The 23,666-nt window shown below is 39.2% G+C and overlaps 1 protein-coding gene across 1 annotated transcript in view; it reads left to right on the top strand.

Annotated features, from left to right (window-relative positions):
* Positions 1–19,903, top strand: part of CIB4 (calcium and integrin binding family member 4) — a 49,231-nt gene extending 29,328 nt beyond the window's left edge. Inside the window, exons 3-5 of the mRNA XM_058164763.1 lie at positions 14,988–15,129; positions 16,353–16,462; positions 19,458–19,903. Of these exons, the coding sequence (XP_058020746.1) occupies positions 14,988–15,129; positions 16,353–16,462; positions 19,458–19,550 (345 nt within the window). The 3' untranslated portion in view covers positions 19,551–19,903. The remainder of the gene's footprint in view (positions 1–14,987; positions 15,130–16,352; positions 16,463–19,457) is intronic.
* Positions 19,904–23,666: the final 3,763 nt, after the last annotated feature.

Raw genomic sequence — 23,666 nt, 5'->3', positions numbered from 1 at the left:
GTTACCAGAGGCCATATGTCAAGCTGACATATGATCCAGTTTTCAGATCTTTAAGAAATGACTCTCAAGTTAAGGGGAATTACAGTACTGAGATATGGATAAGTAGGAAGCTAACTCATGAATTCCCCACACCTGTGCAAGGTTCACTTGAGGGTGGCACTCTATATAAACTAGGGCTGTCAAACTCCCAGCTTGTGGGCCGGATGCGACACATGCCACACCTATGCCCAGTTTAGCAAAGGAGAAAATAGTCCCGATATTGTCCCATGATGCCACCGTAATGACATGAGTTTGACACCCCTGATATAAACCATATTGACAAGTGAATAACACTCAATTGTGGCTCATGTGGCTGCTCAGTCAAACAATGAGAAACAATGAGCTCCCCAAACACCTTTACCGAGGAAATAGGCTACCCACTAATAAATAAAGCAAAACTCTAACCCAGGCTTCTGCCCACTTAAATTACTAGCAATTTTTGTCATAGGTCAGGGGTTAGTGTGTCTAATTAGAAATATAATATGCTTAACCAAGCAATGCATGATATAGTGGTTACGATTCCGCAATCTTCTCATTTTGTTGTTTTATTTTGCTAGTTTACCATGCAAAAGCTAAACTCATTTCATTTGTTTTTAATTAAATGTATTGAGTGAAAACAGGTTAATACAGTAATCATACATTTGAATGTAATTATTTGGATTATGGCTGGTGTTAAAGCAACATCTGTCTCCTCAAGGAACTATCCAAAGTGCTGAAGGTTCTGTTACTGCGAATATGAGTCCTGCTTTCTAGGCTAAATAGTATCCATCCATTCAAAGCACACTAATTGACTTACTATGCAAGAGAAATAAAATGGATTACAGATTTGTTCCTGGCTTTTAATTTTACCCAATCCTAGCAAAGCAAATTATCCAGGGCAATGCAAACTGAGGCAAACAAACAAACAAGCAGAGTTCTGCCAATTTTGTGAATGATTGATAACTTGGGCAATCCTCTGGCTTGGAATCTTGTGTCCTGTCTTCCTTCCATGAACTCACTGAATCCTGTATTTACACAATGATCTAGTGAACTTTCATACCCTCAAGGCGAGTATATCAATTTTTGCTGAGTTTGGACTTAGGGCCTGCAACCTCTGAGTATCAAAACTCAGACGTCTCAAGCTTAACTTGGGGACAATGGAATTAGGAATAGGAAGTATTTATCCTTTTAAAAATGTAATTCTTAAAATTGCCATAAGAGCAGAAAGGTTTCAATGGGAAACAATGTTCTTCCTTTCCAGCCCCCCCCCTTTTTCCTAGTACTTTACAAACACTAAAAGATTCTGCTGTTCTCACTCTTCCCACCTAAATTCTCCTGCTCTGAAGTTGACTAATTGCTAAGACCTAAGACCTTGACTCTGAATTAAAATGAAGAATTTCCTGTAATTTTCCAGTATAATTTAAATGATCAGATTGGACAAAAAATTCTGTACTTGTGTTTCACTACAAGGATTGTTAAGAACTTTATCTCAATCAAAACTCACTTAGCAAAGCAAGTTTGGAGTCAAAGAATTAAAAAATGCTGCTCTAAAACTCTTGCTATTTTATGCTGAATATTGTCTAGAGGGATGACATCAAATCAGATATGATGAATAACTAATTGTGGAATAGAATAAAGTAGGCCCATGATTCCGTGATGCTATGCAACCAAGTCATCTAAGAATAGAATAACAGAGTTGGAAGGGACCTTGGAGGTTTTCTAGTCCAGCTCCCTGCTTAGGCAGAAAATCCTATACCATTTCAGACAAATGGTTGTCCAATCTCTTCTTAAAAACTTCCAGTGTTGGAGAATTCATAACTTCTGGAGACAAGTTGTTCCACTGGTTGATTGTGGTAACTGTCAGGAAATTTCTCCTTAGTTCTAGGTTGCTTCTGTCCTTGATTAGTTTCTACCCATTGCTTCTTGTCCTACCCTCAGGTGCTTTGGAGAATAGCTTGACTCCCTCTTCTTTGTGACAGCCCCTGAGATATTGGAACACTGCTATCATGCCACCCCTAGTCCTTCTTTTCATCCAATTAGACATACCCAATTCCAGCAACCATTTTTTATATGTTTTAGCCTCTATTCCCCTAATCATCTTTGTTGCTCTTCTCTGCGCACTTTCTAGAGTCTCAACATCTTTTTTACATCGTGGTGACCAAAATTGGATACAGTATTCCAAGTGTGGCCTTACCAAAGCATTATAAAGTGGTATTAGCACTTCATGTGATCTTGATTCTATTCCTCTGTTTATGCAGCCTAGAAGGCATTGGCTTTTTTGGCAGCTGCAGCACACTGCTGGCTCATATTTAAGTGATTGTCCACTAGGACTCCAGGGTCCCTCTCACAGTTACTACTATTGAGTGAGGTACCACCTATACTGTACCTGCACATTTGTTTCTTCTTGCCTGAATGTAGAACCTTACTTTTTTCACCATTGAATTTCATTTTGTTAGATAGTGCCCAATATTTCTTTCAAGTTGGACTTTACTCTTAGATGGATCTGCCCAATGTTCAAATCTGTCAAGATCTTTCTGAATCTTAAGCCTATTTTCTGGAGTGTTGGCTATTCCTGACAGCTTGGTGTCATCTGAAAAATTTAATGAATTCCCCATCACCTCAAGTCAACATGTATAGTATCCAAGGCAAAGCAGGTACTAAATGAGGTACACCTCATCACCTCAAGTCAACATGTATAGTATCCAAGGCAAAGCAGGTACTAAATGAGGTACACCTCATCACCTCAAGTCAACATGTATAGTATCCAAGGCAAAGCAGGTACTAAAGGTTTTTGAGACTGACCATCCTGCAGTATTTGAGCACATTCTGGAGGGATTCGACTCTTGATAATCGATGGATAAACAGAAAGGATGCCTTACCATTATGTCTGAATCTATTTACACTGCTGCTGGCTGTCTTCTTCTTCTCTTTCTTTCCACTTTTCCCAGGATTAGCCCCTTCCTAAAAAAGTTAGGTGTTTACATAATGTGTCTGAAGTAGGATAATTTGAGTCTGGTCTTTGTGCTCATGGGAAAACTCTGAGCTGATAGATGATCCATTGGTTGCTTTCTTGGCTGTCCACAGTGTTCTCAGGAGTCCTCTCCAACACCAAAGTTCAAAGGCATCATTACTGTTCCTGTCCTACCTCTTCAGAGTCCAACTCTGAAATGTCTCAAGGAATACCATGACTTGCATGATTTTGATCATTGTAGGTATAAACACATAGTAACACTTGAATAGCTTTTACAAGGCCTTCATGGTTGCTCTACCAAGTGCTAGTCTATGGTTTAGTATTGCTTGACTGTTTATCCCTTTACTATTGATGGTTGATTCTAAAAGGCAAAAGCTGTCCCCCACTTCATATCAGTTCTAAGGCTGTTTATTTTTCCTGTCATCATTAGTTTGGTCTTCTTTATATTTAATTTTGTCCCATTTTTTTTCATTGTGCGTCTTAATTTTTATCACAAGAACTTGCAGATCCTTTGCATTTTTGGGCTACCAGAATAGGGAAGCTATTTTTCATGGATGCGTGTATTGCTTAATTTAATTCAAAACAAGTAAAAGATTTTCACGATGTGTTTGCATTGGTGTGTTTATGTGCACTTTTAATATTAGTTAATGATAATAGAATAGAATAGAATAGAATAGAATAGAATAGAATAGAATAGAATAGAATAGAATAGAATAGAATAGATACGATAGTCAAATCATATTAGGAAACAGTCAATATAAATTGTAAGGATACAGTCATAAGTGGAAGGAGATGGGTGATGGGAACAATGAGAAGATTAATAGTAGTGCAGACTTAGTAAATAGTTTGACAGTGTTGAGGGAAATATTTGTTTAGCAGAGTGATGGCCTTCAGGAAGAAACTGTGCTTTTGTCTAGTTGTTCTGGAGTGCAGTGCTCTACAGCATAATTTTGAGGGTAGGAGTTGAAACAGTTTATGTCCAGGATGCAAAGGGTCTGTAAATATTTTCACAGCCCTCTTTTTGACTCGTGCAGTATACAGGTCCTCAATAGAAGGCAGGTTGGTAGCAATTGTTTTTTCTGTAGTTCTAATTATATGTGCCAGTCTTGTTGGGTTGCAGAACCAAACCAGACAGTTATAGAGGTGCAGATGACAGACTCAATAATTCTTCTGTAGAATTGTATCAGCAGCTCCTTGGGCAGTTTGAGCTTTCTGAGTTGGTGCAGAAAGAACATTCTTTGTTATGCTTTTTTGATGACATTTTTGATGTTAGCTGTCCATTTTAGATCTTGCGATATGGTAGAACCTAGAAATTTGAAGGTCTCTACTGTTGATACTATGTTGCCTAATATTGTAAGAGGTGGAAGTATGGAAGGATTTCTCCTAAAGTCTACCATCATTTCTACAGTTTTGAGTGTGATCAGTTCCAGATTGTTCCGGTCGCACCACGAGGCTAGTTGTTCAACCTCCCATCTGTATGCGGATTCATCATTGTCTCGAATGAGACTAATATTTTCTAAACACCTGAAATAGTCATATAAAGGAAGATGAAGAGTTGTAATCAGTCATTTATGGACATGGAATAATAGAAGTAAGTTATAGCAAAGCAGAGTTGAATGTTAGAGAAAAAAATCCTAAGAATAATAGCAGTATGACAGTGAAGCCATAATTGCTCAGAAAAATGTTGGACTTCTTTTCACTGGATAGGTTCAAGTGAACAATAGACCTCAATTATGAATGGAATCCTTTATATAAAAAAAGAAGATTCAATTCAATTTCTTAAATGTCCCCTTCCAACTGTATGATATGATTCTTTGATTTTTATTGAAGATTTTTCAAAAAGGAAGATTAAAAACTAATACAAGAAAGGGGGAAAAGTAAAAAAGAGAAAAGAAAGAAGATAAAAACAACTTCTTTACAGCAATTACAACTACAATTATAAATTTACCTCTTACCCTGTTACAGCATAACTCTCTTCTTTGTATTATCTATCTTGTCTAATCATCAAAGCCATAAATCAGAAGTTCATTTTTTTCTATTTCATGCAAAATATCTGTTAGGGGGTTTCCAGTCAACAATAAACATAGATGTTGTCTTTTCTCTGATCCAAGAAATCAATTTAGCCATCGCAGCAAGTTCCATGATCTTCACCAACATTTTTCCATTGCGGGTAATGCTGAGTCTTTCCATCTTTATGCATACTGCAGTTACAATATACAAAAATGAAGTTCCCTGATATTCTCCCAATTGTTTATGCCACTATCTCCCCCCAAAAAACCCTCTGGTTTCAATTGCATATTAATCTTTAAAGTCTCCTGAATCAACCCCAAAGATGCTTTTTCAAGAGGCAACTGGACTTTCTGGTTTTTCTCTGAAAACATTTCACTTCTCATCCAAGAAGCTTCTTCATCTCTGACGATGTGGGGAACGGAGGCCAGCTGGAGGTTTATCTATGTCCTCAGGGTCACCTGAATGGTGCAAATGGGTGTGGAGCCTTCTTGGAATTGCTGAATGGACTGTGTTGTAGACTGGAGATAGGTGATGTCATATCCCTCCCCCCACCTCTGTTGAGACAGGGCTGCTCAATTTTTTCACAGATGGCCTCTTTGACCCCTCTTTCAAACCAGTGGTCCTCTCTGTCCAAAATGTAGATCTTGCTTCTCTTCAAAAGAGTGGCCCTTGTCTTTTAAATGCAGATGGACTGCTGAATCTAAGTCAGCAGTCTAGATCTAGAGGTGTGTATTTGAATCCAAAATTTTCTGGCTTTTTTAACTGACCACCAAACATGATTAAAAAAAAAAGATGTTCCTTCTTGTTGCTCACATTTGCAATGTAAATTTGCAATTTACATTCAGGACAATTTTTCTGGTGACATGTACCAATGGTACAGTGTATTAGAGAGGACTGTAAAGCAACGTGTACCAGTATATAAGTCTAATTGCTATTGCTGTCTTCTGATCCATTGAATCCCTTGGAAGCAGGTGTCTCCAACCTTGGCAACTTTAAGCCTGGTGGACTTCAACTCCCAGAATTCCCCAGCCAGCAAAGCTGGCTGGGGAATTCTGGGAGTTAAAGTCCACCAGGGTTAAAGTTGCCAAGGTTGGAGACCCCTGCTCTGAAGAATCAGGGCCTTAAAGCAGTAGTGGGATTCAGCCAGTTCGCACCTATTCGGGAGAACCGGTTGTTAACTTTCTAAGCAGTTCGGAGAACCCGTTGTTGGAAGAAATCTTATTTTGTTTTTTTCCACTTTACAGGGCTAATCCTGTAAGGAAGGCAGGAAGGAAACATTCTGGTGTTATTTCTAGCCTAAACTTTATTGCCCTGCTTACAGAAACTGCCTCTCTGTTTAACCCTTATTACATTGTAACAGCTTAGGCGAAGCACCCATTGACTTGAGTGATGTTGAGTTGGAAAACACCCACACAGTCACATGATCACCGAGCCACGCCTAACCAGCTGGTCATTAGGGCAGAGAACCGGTTGTTAAATTATTTGAATCCCACCACTGCCTTAAAGCCTCACATGGCTCTCAACTGAGCTTTCAGCAGTAATTCCCAACAAATGCTAAGCACAGAGTTCATCCCCTTAGCATGAAACGGGGGCCCAGTGTGCTCCTTTCCTAACTTAAATAAAATAATGCAAGGCAAAATCCACAAGCAATTTGTTTCTCCCACCCCCACCCCCTCACTACAGTTGGGACCCCCCCCCCCCAAAAAAAATATTGGACGATATTTGTATGTGCACTTAAATGGGAGGAATAGCTACTAAAATAAAAGTTTTATTGCTTGTGGACAGGGCCAGATGCCAATTGGCTTGGCTAGATACTGAGTTGCTGATCCCTGTTCTTTGGATGGTGATATATGAAGGTTCCTGGCCATGATCCAGTAAGTGTCATTAAATTTAGGTTTTAACATGAAACGGACCTTTTCTTTTCCTGTAGTCTATTACCCCAGACTCTGAAAAGTGTTTTTTAGGGAGGGAGGGGGGTATTGGGAAAGAAAACAAAGGACTACCGTGCCGTCTATGTGGCTCTAACTCTTGATGTTTGCTGGATGTTGGCCAGCATCCAGTATCAGCTTACAAACTACTCAAAAGACAAACTTTTTTCCATTTATGCAGACAGAGACATAATGTACTCTGGGTTTGCTTTCTTCCTCCCTCCCTTCATTTTAAATAACAGCTGTGGGAGGGGGGGAAGTGTTCAGTAAATGGAAAATCATGAGGGGGAGACTGGGCCTTGATCTGGGCCATTCTTTAACTGCTTTGAATTCTGTTTTCTAAAGATTTGATGTACAGGCTGGGGGCAGAGGAAAACTCTTCGGTGATGGACCGCCGCCATCTTCAGGGAAGCTAATGCATTGCACCTCTTTGTGCACAGGCCTTAGTTTTCAATTATGGACTATCTAAATCTTATCTATCCAATTAAATAGTTGATAATAGATTGTAACGTTGGTTATATATGCATATATACCTGCATGCACATATATACAAATATACAAAGATGTAGACAGAGATGTGAGCACACTGGCTAGAGACATGGACGGGCAGAGAGATGGATGGATGGATGATGAGTAGGTAGATAGAAAGGTATAATTTCATTCTTTGTACAGTATTTATATTCCCATTTACTTTAAGTTCAGATTAACCCTCATTGATATATTTGCAACAAATTCTGTGGTGTTGAGGATATTTAGTTGATAGACTAATGTTACAGTGGTTATGTCTGCTGTGTAGGCCCTATGGTAAGCTCAATCTAGTCCCCTCCACCTCTCTCTCTCTTTCTTTTTCTCTCTCTCTCTTCCTCCCTCCCTCTCCTCCTCTCTCCCGAACAATCCAAACAACAAAGTTTAAAGCAAAGTTTAAACTAAAAACCATTTTTTAGTACTTTTGAAATCTTGTTCTCAGTTGTTATATATTCATCCCATTCTATTTTCCTCTCACAAAAGGAAAATCACAGCATACTAAGAAGTTTCAAATCATGCCATGCAATGAGGCTCAGGCAGTTTCAAACGTTATCAGAATATGAGCACCATAAATCATACTCATGTAGCTGAGCCACAAACACAAAATTATAAGCACATAGTCCTTTCTTCAAGTTTTTTGCAAAATATCCCTTGAAAGACAATAAAGTTTTCCTTCAAAGATAATTCAGAAATGGCTGTTACACAACCATGAAAGCTTTACCACCCTGGCTTTTCGATGGGGCAAATCTGTGTTTTGAAATGCAACGTAACGCCTAGCAGTGTGTTTGAAGCCCAGTTTTGTCTTGATGTGGGGCAAAAAGACATTTGTAGGAAGGAGCCTACGAGACGCACAGCATCAGTTGCAGGCTGATTTTAACGGGATCTGGATGACCTCAGATTCCCATTGAAGCATAAGTCTCTTTATTTCCATAAAAACTTTAGGGGGGAAAAAATCTCCCTTATTTGGGGCACAATAATAGTTTTCAGAGAAAGCAATATACACGGTATGCATTTTCAAGACTATTTCAGAAACCACTTATTTTCCTTTCACAAGGAACAATAGAGAATGAAGGTTTCTTTTCTTTCTCTCTCTCTCTTTTCTGATTTGTTTTTCATTAATGTTCCTGGCCAAGAGTGAGACAGAATCTATTTTAGAGAAAAGGCTAGAAATATCCGCCTCCAATTGCTAACCCTTCAACCAGGGTTGTCTCTGAATCTTAATCTTAAAACAGAAGGAAAACTAACAAGAACTTGTTTTGCCGAGCGGTATAATTAGACATATGAGTAAACCAGTGTAATGATTGAAAGGATTCTTTGTACATTTAGTAGAGAAACTAAGCCACAAAATTTAGCGCTGTAGAAAGAAAGGGGTGGGTATTTGTGGGCATACGCACATTAACAAATGGATGGACATAATAAGATCTCTGCTAGATCATTTCAAATTTCCAAAATAATCAGCTAGATGCTTCTGACCTCTTCTAGTATGGCTTCCTAACAGTGGGATCTCTTCAGGACCAGTGGTGGGTTTCAAATTTTTTTATTACAATTCTGTGGGCGTGGCTTGGTGGGTGTGGCTTGGTAGGCATGGCAGAGGAAGGATACTGTAAAATCTCCATTCCCTCCCCACTCCAGGGGAAGAATACTGCAAAATCCCCATTTCCTCCTGATCAGCTGGGATTTGGGAGGCAGAGAATAGATGGGAGTGGGGCCAGTCAGAATTTTAACTACTGGTTCTCCAAACTACTCAAAATTTCCATTATTGGTTCTCCAGAACTTGTCAGACCCTGAAACCCACCTCTCATCAGGACCCCTGAACCTGGAAGTTTTATGCACCCGTAAAATAGTCTCTCTGCTTCGTGGCTTTTTATAAAATCTTTCATTTTAATAGCATAGCAGTAGCACTTTTATACCGCTTCACAGTGCTTTACAGCCCTCTCTAAGCAGTTTACAGAGTCAGCATATTGCCCCCAACAATTTTGGGTCCTCATTTTACCCACCTCAGAAGGATGGAAGGCTGAGTCAACCTTGAGCCTGGTGAGATTCGATCTGCAAAATGGCAGGCAGCTGGCAGGCAGCAAAAGTACCCTGCAGTAGTGCATTCTAACCACTGCGCCACTATGGCGAAATCCACTATAGCCAATAATCAATCACATATTTGAACGTTCTGTTTTCAGACAAGTGAGTTATTGCACTATCCCATGGTTTATTCATGATTTGTTGAATAGATTGTAACTTGTAGCTTGGGCCACACATTGAACTAAGATAAAAACAAACAAACACACTGCATTAGGGATTAGTGCAGGGGTCAGCAATCTTAAACACTCAAAGAGCCACAAAGGCCCTAACCAGAAGCCTCCTGTTCAATTCTGGAGCCAACCAGAAATCTGGTTCCCCCCACTATAGAGTCTCCTCCTAGTGCGGCATTCTTTTTCCTCTGCTGACCGGAAGTCTGGTTCCCCCACCATCGTGTCTCCTCCTAGCGCAGTGTCCTTTTTCCTCTACCTATCCTAACCGAAAGCCCTATCAATTGTGGAGCTGACTGGCGACAGGGGGCTGCAGCAGAGGGATGAAAGAGCCACACATGGCTCCAGAGCCACAGGTTGCTGACCGCTGGATTAGTGTGATGTGCAAATTTCAGCCACTACTTTTGGCATAGGATTAAAAGAATCCCCAGAGATCTTCCAGTCCAAACTTATGTCTGGACAAAAATCCTCAGGCATCCCAGAAAAATGGCTGTCCAATCTTTGTTTGAAAATCTCCAGTGATGAAGCACCCACAATTCTAGGAGATAGATTATTCCATGACTTAATAGCTCTCATGAACAGCGCCAACAACGTTTTTCTTTTGAGTTTGGATCTCTTTGTAAATTTTAGACCTATTGCTCTTTTCCTATCCTAATGAACTATAAACTATGGAAAATAAATCCATGCTCTCTGTGACAGTCTTTCAAGTATTAGAAGAGTACTATTTTGTTTTCCCTTAGACTTCTCTTATTTAGGTGAAATATACTAAATTCTTTTAGTCATTTTTCATAGATATAGTGTTCAAGCTCATCAACATCTTTGTTGCTCTTCTTTGTAATCTTTCCAATTCCTTGGCATTCCTTTTTTTAGCGTGGCAATAAACCTGGATACTGTATTCTAAAACAGGAGTCTCCAACCTTGCAACTTTAAGACTTGTGGACTTCAGCTCGCAGAATTCCTCAGCCAGCTTTGCTGGTTGAGGAACTCTGGGAGTTGAAGTCCACAAGTCTTAAAGTTGCCAAGGTTGGAGACCCCTATATCTAAAAGCAGTCTTACAGTAGCGTGCTAAGCAGAACAATTATACTCTATTGATGTAGATCAGGACTGCATTACCTCTCTGCATTACCCGCAGAATGTAACTAACACATGCTTAATCAGTGGTCATAGATATCCAGATCCAAAGGGAGAGGGATATGGCATTATCTATCTCCAGTCTACAACCCAGTCCTTTCAACAATTCCAAGAAGGCTCCACACCCATTTCTACCACTCAGGTGACCCTGATGACACAGATAAATCTCCAGGTAGCCTTAATGACTTGCTAAAAGAATGCAAATGATCAGCTGTCTGCAAGGAATATAAATCCTTCCATTCCCCACCATCCAGTCAGAGCTGAAGAAGCTTCTTGGATGAGAAGCAAAATGTCTCCAAAGAAAAACCAGAAAGTCCAGTTGCCTCTTGAAAAAGCATCTTTGGGACAATCATGACCCGGATGATTGAGAATCTCCATAGACATATCCAGATCCTTCTTACAACTACTGCAACTGAGCTACCTCGGTGCACAATCTACGCTTCTTGACATTGAACTGCACTTTGTTAAAAAAAAAAAAGCCTTTTTTAAAAAAAAATGGAATAATGTTAGCACATCACCAATCTTTTTGACACTTCCCATGTACATCAAAGTGCTCATTAAGATTACAATTAATGGTTCTGAGAGCTTCTATTTTTTGTTATGTGGCCCACTTTTCATTTTTTAAACTTAATTTTTTGTTTCTTAATTTGTCAGAGAATTCTTTATGCAGCCATACTAGTCTTATCAGCTGTCTCCCATTTTTATTTCTGTTTAATATTGTCTGTCATGGCCCCATTGGAGCTCAGGTATGAGGAGGTGGAGGTGGAGAGGGAGCCTGGGCCGACAGAAGGGGTGGGGGCAGTCTCTATGGCAGGGGTTTCCAACCTTGGCAACTTTAAGACTTGTGGATTTCAACTCCTAGAGTTCCTCAGCCAGCAAAGCAAAGCTGGCTGAGGAATTCTGAGAGTTGAAGTCCACAAATCTTAAAGTTGCCAAGGTTGGAGACCCCTGCTCTATGGCCCCTGTGGAACAACCTAGGGATAAAACGAGGCAGTCCCAGGTCCCTCGGGTCTCGGAAGAGTAATCAGGGAGGAAGAGAGCGGGCAGGCAGACCAAGGAAGGGGGGAGGGCAGGCAGCAGAGCAGAGGAGGGGCAGACCTCCAGAGACAAACAAATGCTTCCCCCACCTGAGTATGGAGAATGGAGAGGAGGCAAACTCAGCACAGGACAACCCAACTACTCGGGAGGAGGGCTCCCCTTCCCTTCTCTCAAGAATCACCTGGAGAGTAGCATTTAAGGAGTTGGGGAGGGGTTTTTGGTCAGGAACAAGTGTTGTATTTCACAGCAACATGCTCCACTGCTCCAAGAATTTTGATCCAGAATCCTTGCTGGTGTGGACTGAGGTTTGATCCTTTGCTTTGACATTTGTCGTGAACTTTGCCAAATTTGAGACCCTGTCTTGCCCCCGGAGCGGTGCTGCTCCTGACTTTCACCATTAGGAAGTTGCACGAAGCGTGTGTGCGGGCGTGTGTGTTCGAGCCTTGCTCTTGGACTGTAAGGGTAACCTGGGGACAGAGACCTTGGAGAATGGACCGGGAATTGCCGGAAGTTGTCAAGCTTCCACCTAACACAAGTTGCTCATGCAACCAACCCTGGGTCATAACATTGTCTGTCTTGGGGCCTTATCTAATTTTTCAGAATTTTTCAATCCTTCTGAACATTTTTTTCCTTCAGATTTTCTCACCATGGAATCATTCCTATATTTATAGGAATAATTCTACAGAGGAATTATTGAGTCTGTCATTTCCACCTCTGTAACTGTCTGGTTCGGTTCTGCAACCCAACAAGAAAGACACAGACTTCAGAGGATAATTAGAACTGCAGAAAAAATAATTACTACCAACCTGCCTTCCATTGAGGACCTGTATACTGCACGAATCAAGAAGAGGGACGTGAAAATATTTACAGATCCCTCACATCCTGGACATAAACTGTTTCAACTCCTACCCTCAAAACGATGCTATAGAACACTGCACACCAGAACAACTAGACACAAGAACAGTTTTTTCCCGAAGGCCATCACTCTGCTAAACAAATAATTCCTTCAACACTGTCAAACTATTTACTAAATCTGGACTACTATTAATCTTCTCATTGTTCCCATCACCAATCTCCTTCCACTTATGACTGTATGACTGTAAATTTGTTGCTGGCAATCCTTATGATTTATATTGATATATTGACCATCAATTGTGTTGTAAATGTTGTACCTTGATGAACGTATCTTTTCTTTTATGCACACTGAGAGCATATGCACCAAGACAAATTCCTTGTGTGTCCAATCACACTTGGCCAATAAAAAATTCTATTCTATTCTATTCTATTCTATTCTATTCTATTCTATTCTATTCTATTCTATTCTATTCTATTCTAGTTTATTAAAATATTCTCTTTGATCTCTCACTTGCTGCAACATTCTCAGCTGACACTGGGATAGTTGAAACTATAACACCGTTATGTGACACCTTGGATTATTTGCAAGGCTGTCATCTAATGGTAGAGGAGATAATGGTGGAAGATATTATATATTGGTTGGGGTCATACAATGTCAAAGACAGGGATGGGATTCAGCTGGTTCGTACTGGTTCGGGCAAACCGGTAGTTGTGACCTGCAGGTGGCCCTCCCCCAGCGTTATGCGGTCCTATTCAGCTGCATTTTTTAAGGCGCGCGCATGTGTGCAACCATGCACACGAGCAAAGCGCATGCGCAGAAGGCTGTGTGCAAGTGTGGAAGGCGCGCGAGAGAGCGAAGCCAATGTGCGGTCACGCACACTCACATTTTCAGTGCTGGGGCAAACTGATTGTTAAATTATTGAAGCCCACCTCTGGTCCTAGATTAGGCTAAAATGGGATTGAGTTATAGTGTTTTAACAAGTTGTATGAGCCATGATTAAGTTCTAATATGATTGGCAGAGCATAACATGTTATATTAGGGGACTGAAAACTTGGCTCTTTTAAGACTTGTGGGCTTCAATTCCCAGAACTCTGGGAGTTGAAGTCCACAAGTCTTAAAAGAGCCAAGTTTGCAGAGCCATGTGTTATATGAATGCGGTTTTAGTAATATAGGTTAAGCATTTTAGAATAGAATAGAATAGAATTTTTATTGGCCAAGTGTGATTGGACACACAAGGAATTTTACATGTACATATAAGCCACTCATTGTGTGTGATTGCATCTTCCAGAGCTTTATTAGAGATAGTGGAACTATAGATATTTTCTCTATTCTGCTACTTAAGAGCAAAGAGGCAGGTGCAGATAGAATGGACAAGTGTTTTCTTTGAACTAATGATCTACTGCCACCTAGTGGTGAACAAGAAAAACTGCAGGTGGCTTGAAACAGGAAGACAGGAAATGTGAGTTGGGGGGGCAAACATCTTTTTTTCAATTTAATCAAAGGAATATTCTTCTTGTGTATGAGGATGTTCACAGCATAAAAGTATTTCAGTGCAAGTCTGTTTATGGTTATACATAGAATATAGTATCAAAGAACGATGCAATCAAGCCACACTGTGTACAATTGTTATTGTTATATCAAATTTATATGGTTGCCCATATTTTATTTATTTATTTATTTATTTAGTCACACAGTATCTATAAGCATAAGCATGAAATAACTATACAATATATAAGCATATATATGAGTATGTAATAACTATATTAATTGGATATAATGAAAGGAAACAATAGGACAGGAACGGTAGGCACGCTTGTGCTTATACACGCCCCTTTTGTAGTTAGTGTATATGTATACATATATATGTATATGTATATATACAAGGGCCTCTGGTGGCTCAGCAGACTAAGTCTGTCTGTTATTAACACAGCTGTTTGCAATTATTGCAAGTTCAAGTCCCACCAGGCCCAAGGTTGACTCAGCCTTCCATCCTTTATAAGGTAGGTAAAATGAGGAGCCAGATTGTTGGGGGCAATAAAAGTTGACTTTGTATATAATATACAAATGGATGAAGACTATTGCTTAACACAATGTAAGCCGCCCTGAGTCTTCGGAGAAGGGCGGGATATAAATTCAAACAAACAAACAAACGAACGAACGAACGAACGAACGAACGAACGAATGAATGAATGAGTATATGTAGACTAGAAAGGCTCCACTAAGAATAATGAGGCTAATTGTAGTCAAATTCTTCTGTTTTCACCCAGATGAATCCATTCAGGGACAGGATCTGCAAGGTCTTCTCCACAGATGGCTACTTTACCTTCGAGGACATCCTTGGGATGGCATCGGTCTTCAGTTACCTAGCATGTCCCACCCTTAAGGTTGAATATGCTTTTCGGATTTATGGTATGTCATTCCCCATTGTAATATCCTCATAACAGTTTCAGGGTAAGAAAAAGCAAAAGTCTTCAGGTCTGGAGGAACTTTGAGGATGAGATCAGGAATTGGAAGTCCACGTGAGATTGGAATCGTTTTATTTTTCAAAGAGGGGATAGAAACATCGTAGACATGGCCTGAGAAGAAATATTGTTGGGTTCAAGACATAATATTGCTAGTTTGGTTTTTACTTTAAAAAATGAAAAAAAGAAGGGAAAAAAGGAAAAAAAATCAGTGTACAAAAAATAAATTCAGCTGAATTTTCAAATTACTCATTAAAACTTGAAATGACATGAAATTCTGTTAATCATTTTTCCATTGCAGTGATATTCCATTGCATTTATAAATAGAAAGCATATATCTATAATCCTAGGTTTAAATCCAGAGCAATCGGTATTCCCAGAATTGAATAAGTGCCTCCTTTTCACTGCATCTACTGTACTTTTTAGAATACATTCCCCTCACAGAAACATCACAAAATATGTTTTTCCCCCCTCCAAGCCTTGCTTAGGATATTTTGGGTAGCTTCTTTTAGTTGGGGGTGATGTTGTTGCATGTTGTTCCCTCATATTTGTTGTAATGTATACCTATTAAATAATACTGTTTGTTCAATGTATAATGTTGCAGTCTTTTAACCTTGTGAAGTCACCAAGTATTGTTTTGGAATTGGTTGGCCTGGAAATTTGATGAATAAATAAATAGCCTTACCATTCCTTTGATGGATTAATTCTAGTGAATGGTTTGCTCATCAAATCATGATTAAATTGTGGTTCAGCACCTATGTGATTCCTGTAATGACGCTGCCTCCCCATCGCACACTCTTTCCATATGTTGTGTACATGCTATGCACAAGCAGCTTCAGGCTGTGTTCAGGTTCAGTGTGGAAATGAATGGAAAAAAAGAGAAAAGGAATCAGATTGTCAGAATTGGGACTGCTTATACAGCACATCCCAAGGCCAGTTCTTGGCATATTCTGCTACAAAAAAGTCAGGCAGATGGAGACAGAAAACTTATAGGTTTAATCATTAAACATTCGTGGGCTGGATGGACTGAGTTTCTGTGGCAGTTTTACGAGTAAAAATAGCATTATTGTTTGTGTAATTCTTAAATATTTGGCTCTGGACTGCATAATAGTCTGTAAATCTTCTAAGTTTCACCCTATTTCTACTTTTCACAATATTTTAATTTCCCAGATTTCAATAATGATGGTTTTATTGACGAGGAAGATCTTCAAAATGTCATCCGCAGATTAATCAATAAGAATAACCTCAGTGAGGAGGAAATTGTGTCTCTGGCGAACCATGTAGGTAATTCCTTCCTTGACCACCTTGGGACTTCAGTGACTGAGGCCTAAGCATAAAACAGTTTTAGATGGCTTAAATGTCTTTTCAGTAGAACCTGGGCATGAGGGACGGACCTCTTCTGTCTTCTAATGGCCGTCTTCAACTGTGTTGAAGACCTTCCAGCTGTGTTGGGAAGGCAATGGCTACCTTGCCTTCCCAACACATCTGTGAGTTATAGTCCAAGCATATTTTGAGAATGAGACTGGAAAAAGAAATCCATTTTGGAGCACAAAAATAAAATTCTTACATTGACTACCGTAATATAAAACAACAGAAATATTATTTCTGTATACTTTGTGTTTGAAACAGATTTTGGAGGAAGCTGACTTGGATAATGACAGAATGCTCTCTCTAGCAGAATTTGAACACGCTATGATAAAGTCTCCAGACTTCCTACAGTAAGAACAATCCCCACCCTATCCCGTCCAGAATGTAGTTGAGCTTCTTTGTTCTCACAGGATTCAAATCCAGCTCTGAAATCTCTCGTTCTATAATGTTTTATGTAATTTCCCTTACCAAAAAAATCTGCCAAATTTATACTAGGTTATATCAGATATAACTGATAAGTTTAAGGGACGCGGTGGCTCAGTTGCTGAGACGCTGAGCTTGTCGATCGAAAGGTCGGCAGTTCAGTGATTTGAATCCCTAGTGACGCATAACAGGGTGAGCTCCCGTTATTTATCCCAGCTTCTGCTAACCTAGCAGTTCGAAAGCACATAAAAAAAAGTAAGTAAAAAAATAGGGACCACCTTTGGTGGGAAGGTAACAGCGTTTTGTGCGCCTTTGGCGTTTAGTCATGCCAGCCAGATGACCATGGAGATGTCTTCAGACAGCGCTGGTTCTTTGGCTTTGAAACGGAGATGAGCACCACCCCCTAGAGTCGGGAATGACTAGCACATGTGTGAGGGGAGCCTTTACCTTTACCTGTATCAGATATAATGCTACAGAAAGCCTGGCCAAGGCAACTTTGACAGATTTCTAACATAGGGAAGGGACTATAAGAAAAAAATTATGTCAGAGTTTAGGCAGTTATGAGATAAACCGAAGAGCAAACCACAGCACACAGCACACAGCGCCTTTAGATAATTAACAGTGGTTTTATCTACAGTTAAATATATACAGACTTATACGTGGTAAATACCTTATCATACAGCCACTGACACAAAGAGAGCAATGAGATACATGACGAGAGAGATTAGGAGAAGGGAGACGCCCTCTAATGGTTTCCCTTATATAGGCAGCTTCTTTCTCAGCTTCTTAAAGTGGCAGTAACCCTGCTGCCTCATTCCCATTGCATGAGCTTTCAGTTGCCGCTGCTTACAACCTTGCATCAGCTTACAACTATTAAATCTACATACCCTGGTAAATTAATACTGGAGACTACACTAAATGTCAGGCTGCAAGATGGAAAAAAAATACTTAGTTTCCAATGTTCACAGCAAGAAATTTATTTTTAAAATATAATTCTATTGACTTTTTTTTTGTAAATTGGAAGGTATATAAAAATGGACTACCACCCCTTTTTTTTATCCCTAAGATAAAAAATGAAGGAATTAGACTTGTTTCCAGTGTTGTCCAGGTTGGAACCTTCAACAAATGTGGGAATGTCCCACTTACATTGTTCTGAATATTTAAGCTCAGCATTTGTCAAGCTCAGAAAATTTTCTATCCCTTCCCAAAACAATTATTATTACAATTAGAAGAAGCTTCATCTAGGCTTCTCCTGGCTATGCAGAATGATTAAAAGCAATCAGAAGGCAAACTTCACATCAGCATATTGATGCATTTATAGGTACCGTGTTTCTCCGAAAAAAAGAACCTGTCTTATATTTTTTTGAATCCTGAAAAAAGCGCTTGGTCTTATTGCCATGTGCTCAAAAGCCTGATTGGGCTTATTATCAGGGGATGTCTTATTTTCGGGGAAACAGGGTATATGTGATTAAACCATAACTTTACTAGAGCAAGAACTGAGGTATCTTTAAGTGATGAATCCTGGGAATTCAGATTGGCTCAAAAAAGTTCAACCAAATTGTGACTTTAGGATAAATGCCTTGTCATTACATTCCCAACCAAAGATGTCTTTTATACTTGGGCTTTTTCAGAAATGGAGCAGGAGACTGAGATTAACTACTTTCTTGACACCATATTCTTTATTATCTCTTTATTTTCTGGAGATTTAAATGGACTTCTCTTGATGCCATTATATTCCTGAAAACCCATAAGGTGCTTCAGAATCTGTCCCTTCTTTGGTTCTTCCAGCTTGTTTTAATAAGCTTATCATTTACTTGGTATTGAATGTAGGAGCCGTGGTGGCACTGTGATTAGAATGCAATATTGTAGATAATTCTATCCACTGCCAGGAGTTTGATCCTGACCAGTTCAAAGTTGACTCAGCCTTCCATCCTTCTGATGTCGATAAAATGAAGACCCAGACTGTTGTGGGCAATATGCTGGCATTTGTAAACCAAAGAGTGCTGTAAAGTACTATGGAACAGAATGCAAGTACTATTGCTATTATGCTTAGAGAACATGAGCTATTTAATCTGATTTTGAATCAAATGAAGGTGATTGCTTCAATTTCTCAATGATTTACTGGATAAAATGTCAGCTAACTGGCATCCCATTGCTTCAGGATTAAGGGCAGGATTCCCAGGATAACTGTTCAAAGTATACTCATAAATGTATTATACAGTAATGTGTCAGAATTGACCCATATACTTGGAAATATCTTTGGTTAGCTTTTGGTTAGCTTTGTTGAAGTCCAAATTGTGAATAAAAATTTAGGCATTTCCTGAAAAAAAGCAGAATTGTGGGGACAGGAAGCAACACTGCTATGCAAGGTAGATCTGGTTATATATGAATTTAGTAAGCTGTCCAAAAACAAAGTAAGGTAGACAGAAATAATTTAAAATCAAGTGAGACCTAGTCCAGAAAACTAATTAATGTTCTTTCCAGATCCTTCAAGATCTACTTCTGAGAGACAAGAATGTGACAACATGGGAGAGTCAGGACCTTGCAACTGGACATGCACAAGATAATAAATGTTAACACTAAAAACTGCCATGAAAGATCAGATAGCAAATCAGTCCATGTATTTTTGCAAATAAACAATGATTCTGAGAAGAGGAAGAAAGAAGTCATTTATCTAAGTTTGTCTTTTCTTCCATCCAGTGCAGTTATAGAGAATGACATTTTCATAGCAATGATAAGCATTTTTTATAAAAGAAGAGAGGGAGGATTTGGCTATACAATGCACTTAACTTTCTTCATAATAAATTCCTCTATATTAAAAAGGAAATATTTTTATTCATTACTGCTTTATTTAGAGGTTTTCTAATCAATACTTAACCACAAAAGCTCTCAGTGCGAATATCATATCAGTTAAAAGAAAGTGCCCTCTAAACTTAGAATATAAATAGGCACAATTAAGTAAGCAGAGATGAAATAAGCAAGAGGACAGAGAAATTCGAGATAGTCCATGGCTTATGACCACAATGGAACCTGTTACAACATCACAGTTGTAAGTTGTGACAGTCATAAAACAGGCCACCTATCTGACCAACCAGATTTTTACAATCTTTTTTCAGTGGTTGCTAAACGGATGTTGCCACCATTTAAGCAAATGCCACAATCACTAAGAGAACCAATGGTTCACTATGGATTAGTTTTGTTGAAAACCAGAAGTAAATGCCAGTTTTTGGCAAAAATGTCATAAAATGCAGTCACATGATTGCATGATATTGCAAATGTCCATAAATGTGAGCTGGTTGTTGCACACCTGGCACAAATGTCATGTGACCATGGGATAGAATCGTAAGTACCGCAGGGAGATCCATCTTAACTTCAAACAGTTGCTAAGCTAAGCAATAAGTCCTGTCAAGGAACACTTGTATTCAGAAACTCAAAATTGAAAAACATTGCTCAAAACTTAATAAGGGTCCAAAACATCTGGAAGATCACTCTTTCTCTTCAAGAAATCTTTCGTTTATGAAGAAGAGTAAGTAGACTTTTCCACATTTTGTGAAGCTGATGATTGTGACCAAGAACAAAGAAGGATCAATTCCTTTGACCCTCTCTGAAGAAAGAGAAGGTACAAGATTGCCCAAATCTCCATACAGTTGCTTCTTACAAGAAGACTGTACGGCAGCAGTCTCCAGATTATGAGACAACCAGGAAATGAGAAAACTTACCCTTCTTGCTCCAGTCACATCCACAGCTTTCAAAGGACATTACTTTGCACATTCGTTGCTAAACAACTTCAGATATTGTCTATCACCTGCTTTAAAGAAGTTAGACCCTTTTAAAATAACAAGGCTGGAAATACTGAATGTGTGCCTTCAATCCTTAGCATACGGAAATGAAACTTTCTCATTATAAACTATAAATTCAAAGTAAGTATCAAAAACAAATCAACGTTTTGATTATAGAAAGTTTAAGGGCTCAGGAAAACTTGGAATATTTGATTTTGAATATTAAGCCTGAAATTAATAAAATTTAAAGAATAAATGCATTTCAGGAGAAAGAAAAGTTATTTCTTACATAACAAGATAAGCAACTTATAATCGTGTTCATAGTTGTTGTTGAGAAATAGAAAATAGGACTTTGAATCAAGATTTCTGGCTATGCTGCTTGGGTTTTTTTGTTTTTTTTATGAATACCCTGTTCCCAGAAGAAGCTGTGATACCAGAAGATGCTATTACCAAAAAAAAAAAAAAGATTTGGAAAAAAATAATCTGAGAAGATTATGAACAATAACATGATAAGAATTTATCACTGATGTACCCAAAAAGAATTGGATAAGGTTGTAAAAATTAAGATGGAAATAAAAATGCCAATTAAAGAGAGTATTTGCTGGATTTGCTGATATATGACTGGAAATGACATTATGTACTAGATTTGCTTAGAGTTGAAATACAGAATGATAAGTTTTGTGTTTGTTAATGAATGTGTTATTTTAGGGCTTGGTACTAAAATGCTGGGAACACTGCTTGATATTTTCTGTTACATGGAACATAGGCACAATAGCAAAATGACAGTTGCAAGAAAAAGTATGTGAACCCCTTGGGATTACGTGGAGTTTTGCATGAATGGGTCATAAAATGTGCTCTGAACGTCATCTAAGTCACAACAATAGAAGAACACAGTCTGCTGAACATAATACTGCACAAACATTAGATGTTGCCATGGTTTAATTTCACATAACATGTAAACATTCACAATGCAGGGAGGAAAAAGTATGTGAAGACCTTTGGACTTAATAACTGGTTGACCCTCCTTTGGCAGCAATAACCTCAACCAAACGTTTCCTGTAGTTGCAGATCAGACCTGCACAACGATCTGGAGTAATTTTGGACCACTCCTCTTCACAAAACTGTTTCAGTGTAGCAATATTCTTGGGAAGTCTGATGTGAATCGCTCTCTTAAAGTCATGCCACAGCATTTCAATCAGGTTGAGGTCAGGACTCTGACTGGGCCACTCCAGAAGGCGTATTCTGTGCTGTTGAAGCCATTGTTTTGTTGAATTACTTGTATGCTTTGGGTCATTGTCTTGTTGCATCACCCATCCTCTGCGGAGCTTCAGTTGGCGGAAAGGTGGTTGTATGTTTTCCTGCAAAATGTCTTGATAAACTCTGGAATTCAGTTTCCCATCAATGACAACAATCCGTCCAGGCCCTGAGGCAGCAAAGTAGCCCCAAACCATGGTACTCCCTCCACCATGTCTTACAGTGGGACTGAGGTTTTGATGTTGGTGTGCTGTGCCTTTTTGTCTCCACACATAATGTTGTGCGTTCTTCCTAAACAACTCAATTTTGGTTTCATCTGTCCACAGTATATTTTGCCAGTAGTGCTGTGGAACATCCAGGTGCTCTTTTGCAAACTTCAAACGTGCTGCAATATTCTTTTTGGACAGCAATGGCTTCCTCCGTGGTGTCCTCCCATGTACTCCATTCTTATTTAATGTTTTCCTTATTGTAGATGTGTCAACAAAAATGTTAGCATGTGCCAGAGATTTCTGTAGGTCTTTAGCTGACACTCTAGGATTCTTCTTTACCTCATGCAGCATTCTGCGCTGTGCTCTTGCAGTAATTTTTACAGGACGACTATGCCTAGGGAGAGTAGCAACAGTGCTAAACTTTCTCCATTTGTAGACAGTCTGTCTTACTGTGGACATATGAACATCAAGGCTTTTGGAGATACTTTTGTAACCCTTTCCAGCTTCATGCAAGTCAACAATTCTTGATCGTAGGTCTTCTGAGAGCTCTTTTCTGCGAGGCATGGTTCACATCAGACAGTGCTTCTTGAAACCAGTAAACCCAAAACAGGTGTGTGTTTTTAAAGGGCAGGACAGCTGTCAGCAACACATCCAATATCATCACACTGATTGAAGTCAAGGTTGGCTCACTCCTGGCTCCAGTTAGTTCTGGGAGAAGTCATTAGGCTAGGGTCTCACATACTTTTTCCTTCCTGCACTGTGAATGTTTACATGTTATGTGCAATTAAACCATGGCAACATCTAATGTTTATGTAGTATTATGTTCAGCAGACTGTGTTCTTCTGTTGTTGTGACTTAGATGACGTTCAGAGCACATTTTATGACCAATTCATACAAAACTCCACATAATCCCAAGGGGTTCACATACTTTTTCTTGCAACTGGATAACTCCATGTTCAGAGATAGCATACCCCGAATACCATCTTACTCATTTTTTGAGTTTTGTGTATGTATGTACCTGCAGGCCTTCCAAGTCAATCTTGATTTCTGACAACTACCTGGACACACCCCTGCAGTTTTCTTGGCAGGATTTAGGAAGTGGTTTCCCATTGCCTCCATCCTAAGGCTGAGTTAAAGTGATTGGCCTGAGATCACCCAGCTAATTTGTGGCAAAGACAAGATTAGAACTCAAGGTCTCCCAGTTTCCAGCTGGTGTCTATGCCAAATTGATTCATATTAGATTATTAACTTTGACTAATTCAGTATTTTTGAGTGCCAACAATCCATCCCTTCAGTCATTGAAAGAGATGTAAGCTAGTCCTACCTTGTTTACACAGAAAAAATAAGCATGAAATTGAAGCCAGCATGAATGAATATGATAGGGGTTAACAGCTGATCAACTCCAGTACTTCAGTTTTTATGGAATATTGTATAACACAAGTATTCCTAGG

This window comes from Ahaetulla prasina, chromosome 1 (assembly GCF_028640845.1).
Source record: "Ahaetulla prasina isolate Xishuangbanna chromosome 1, ASM2864084v1, whole genome shotgun sequence".
NCBI classification, from domain to species: Eukaryota; Metazoa; Chordata; class Lepidosauria; order Squamata; family Colubridae; genus Ahaetulla; species Ahaetulla prasina.
This window is presented reverse-complemented; position numbering and strand designations above follow the sequence as displayed.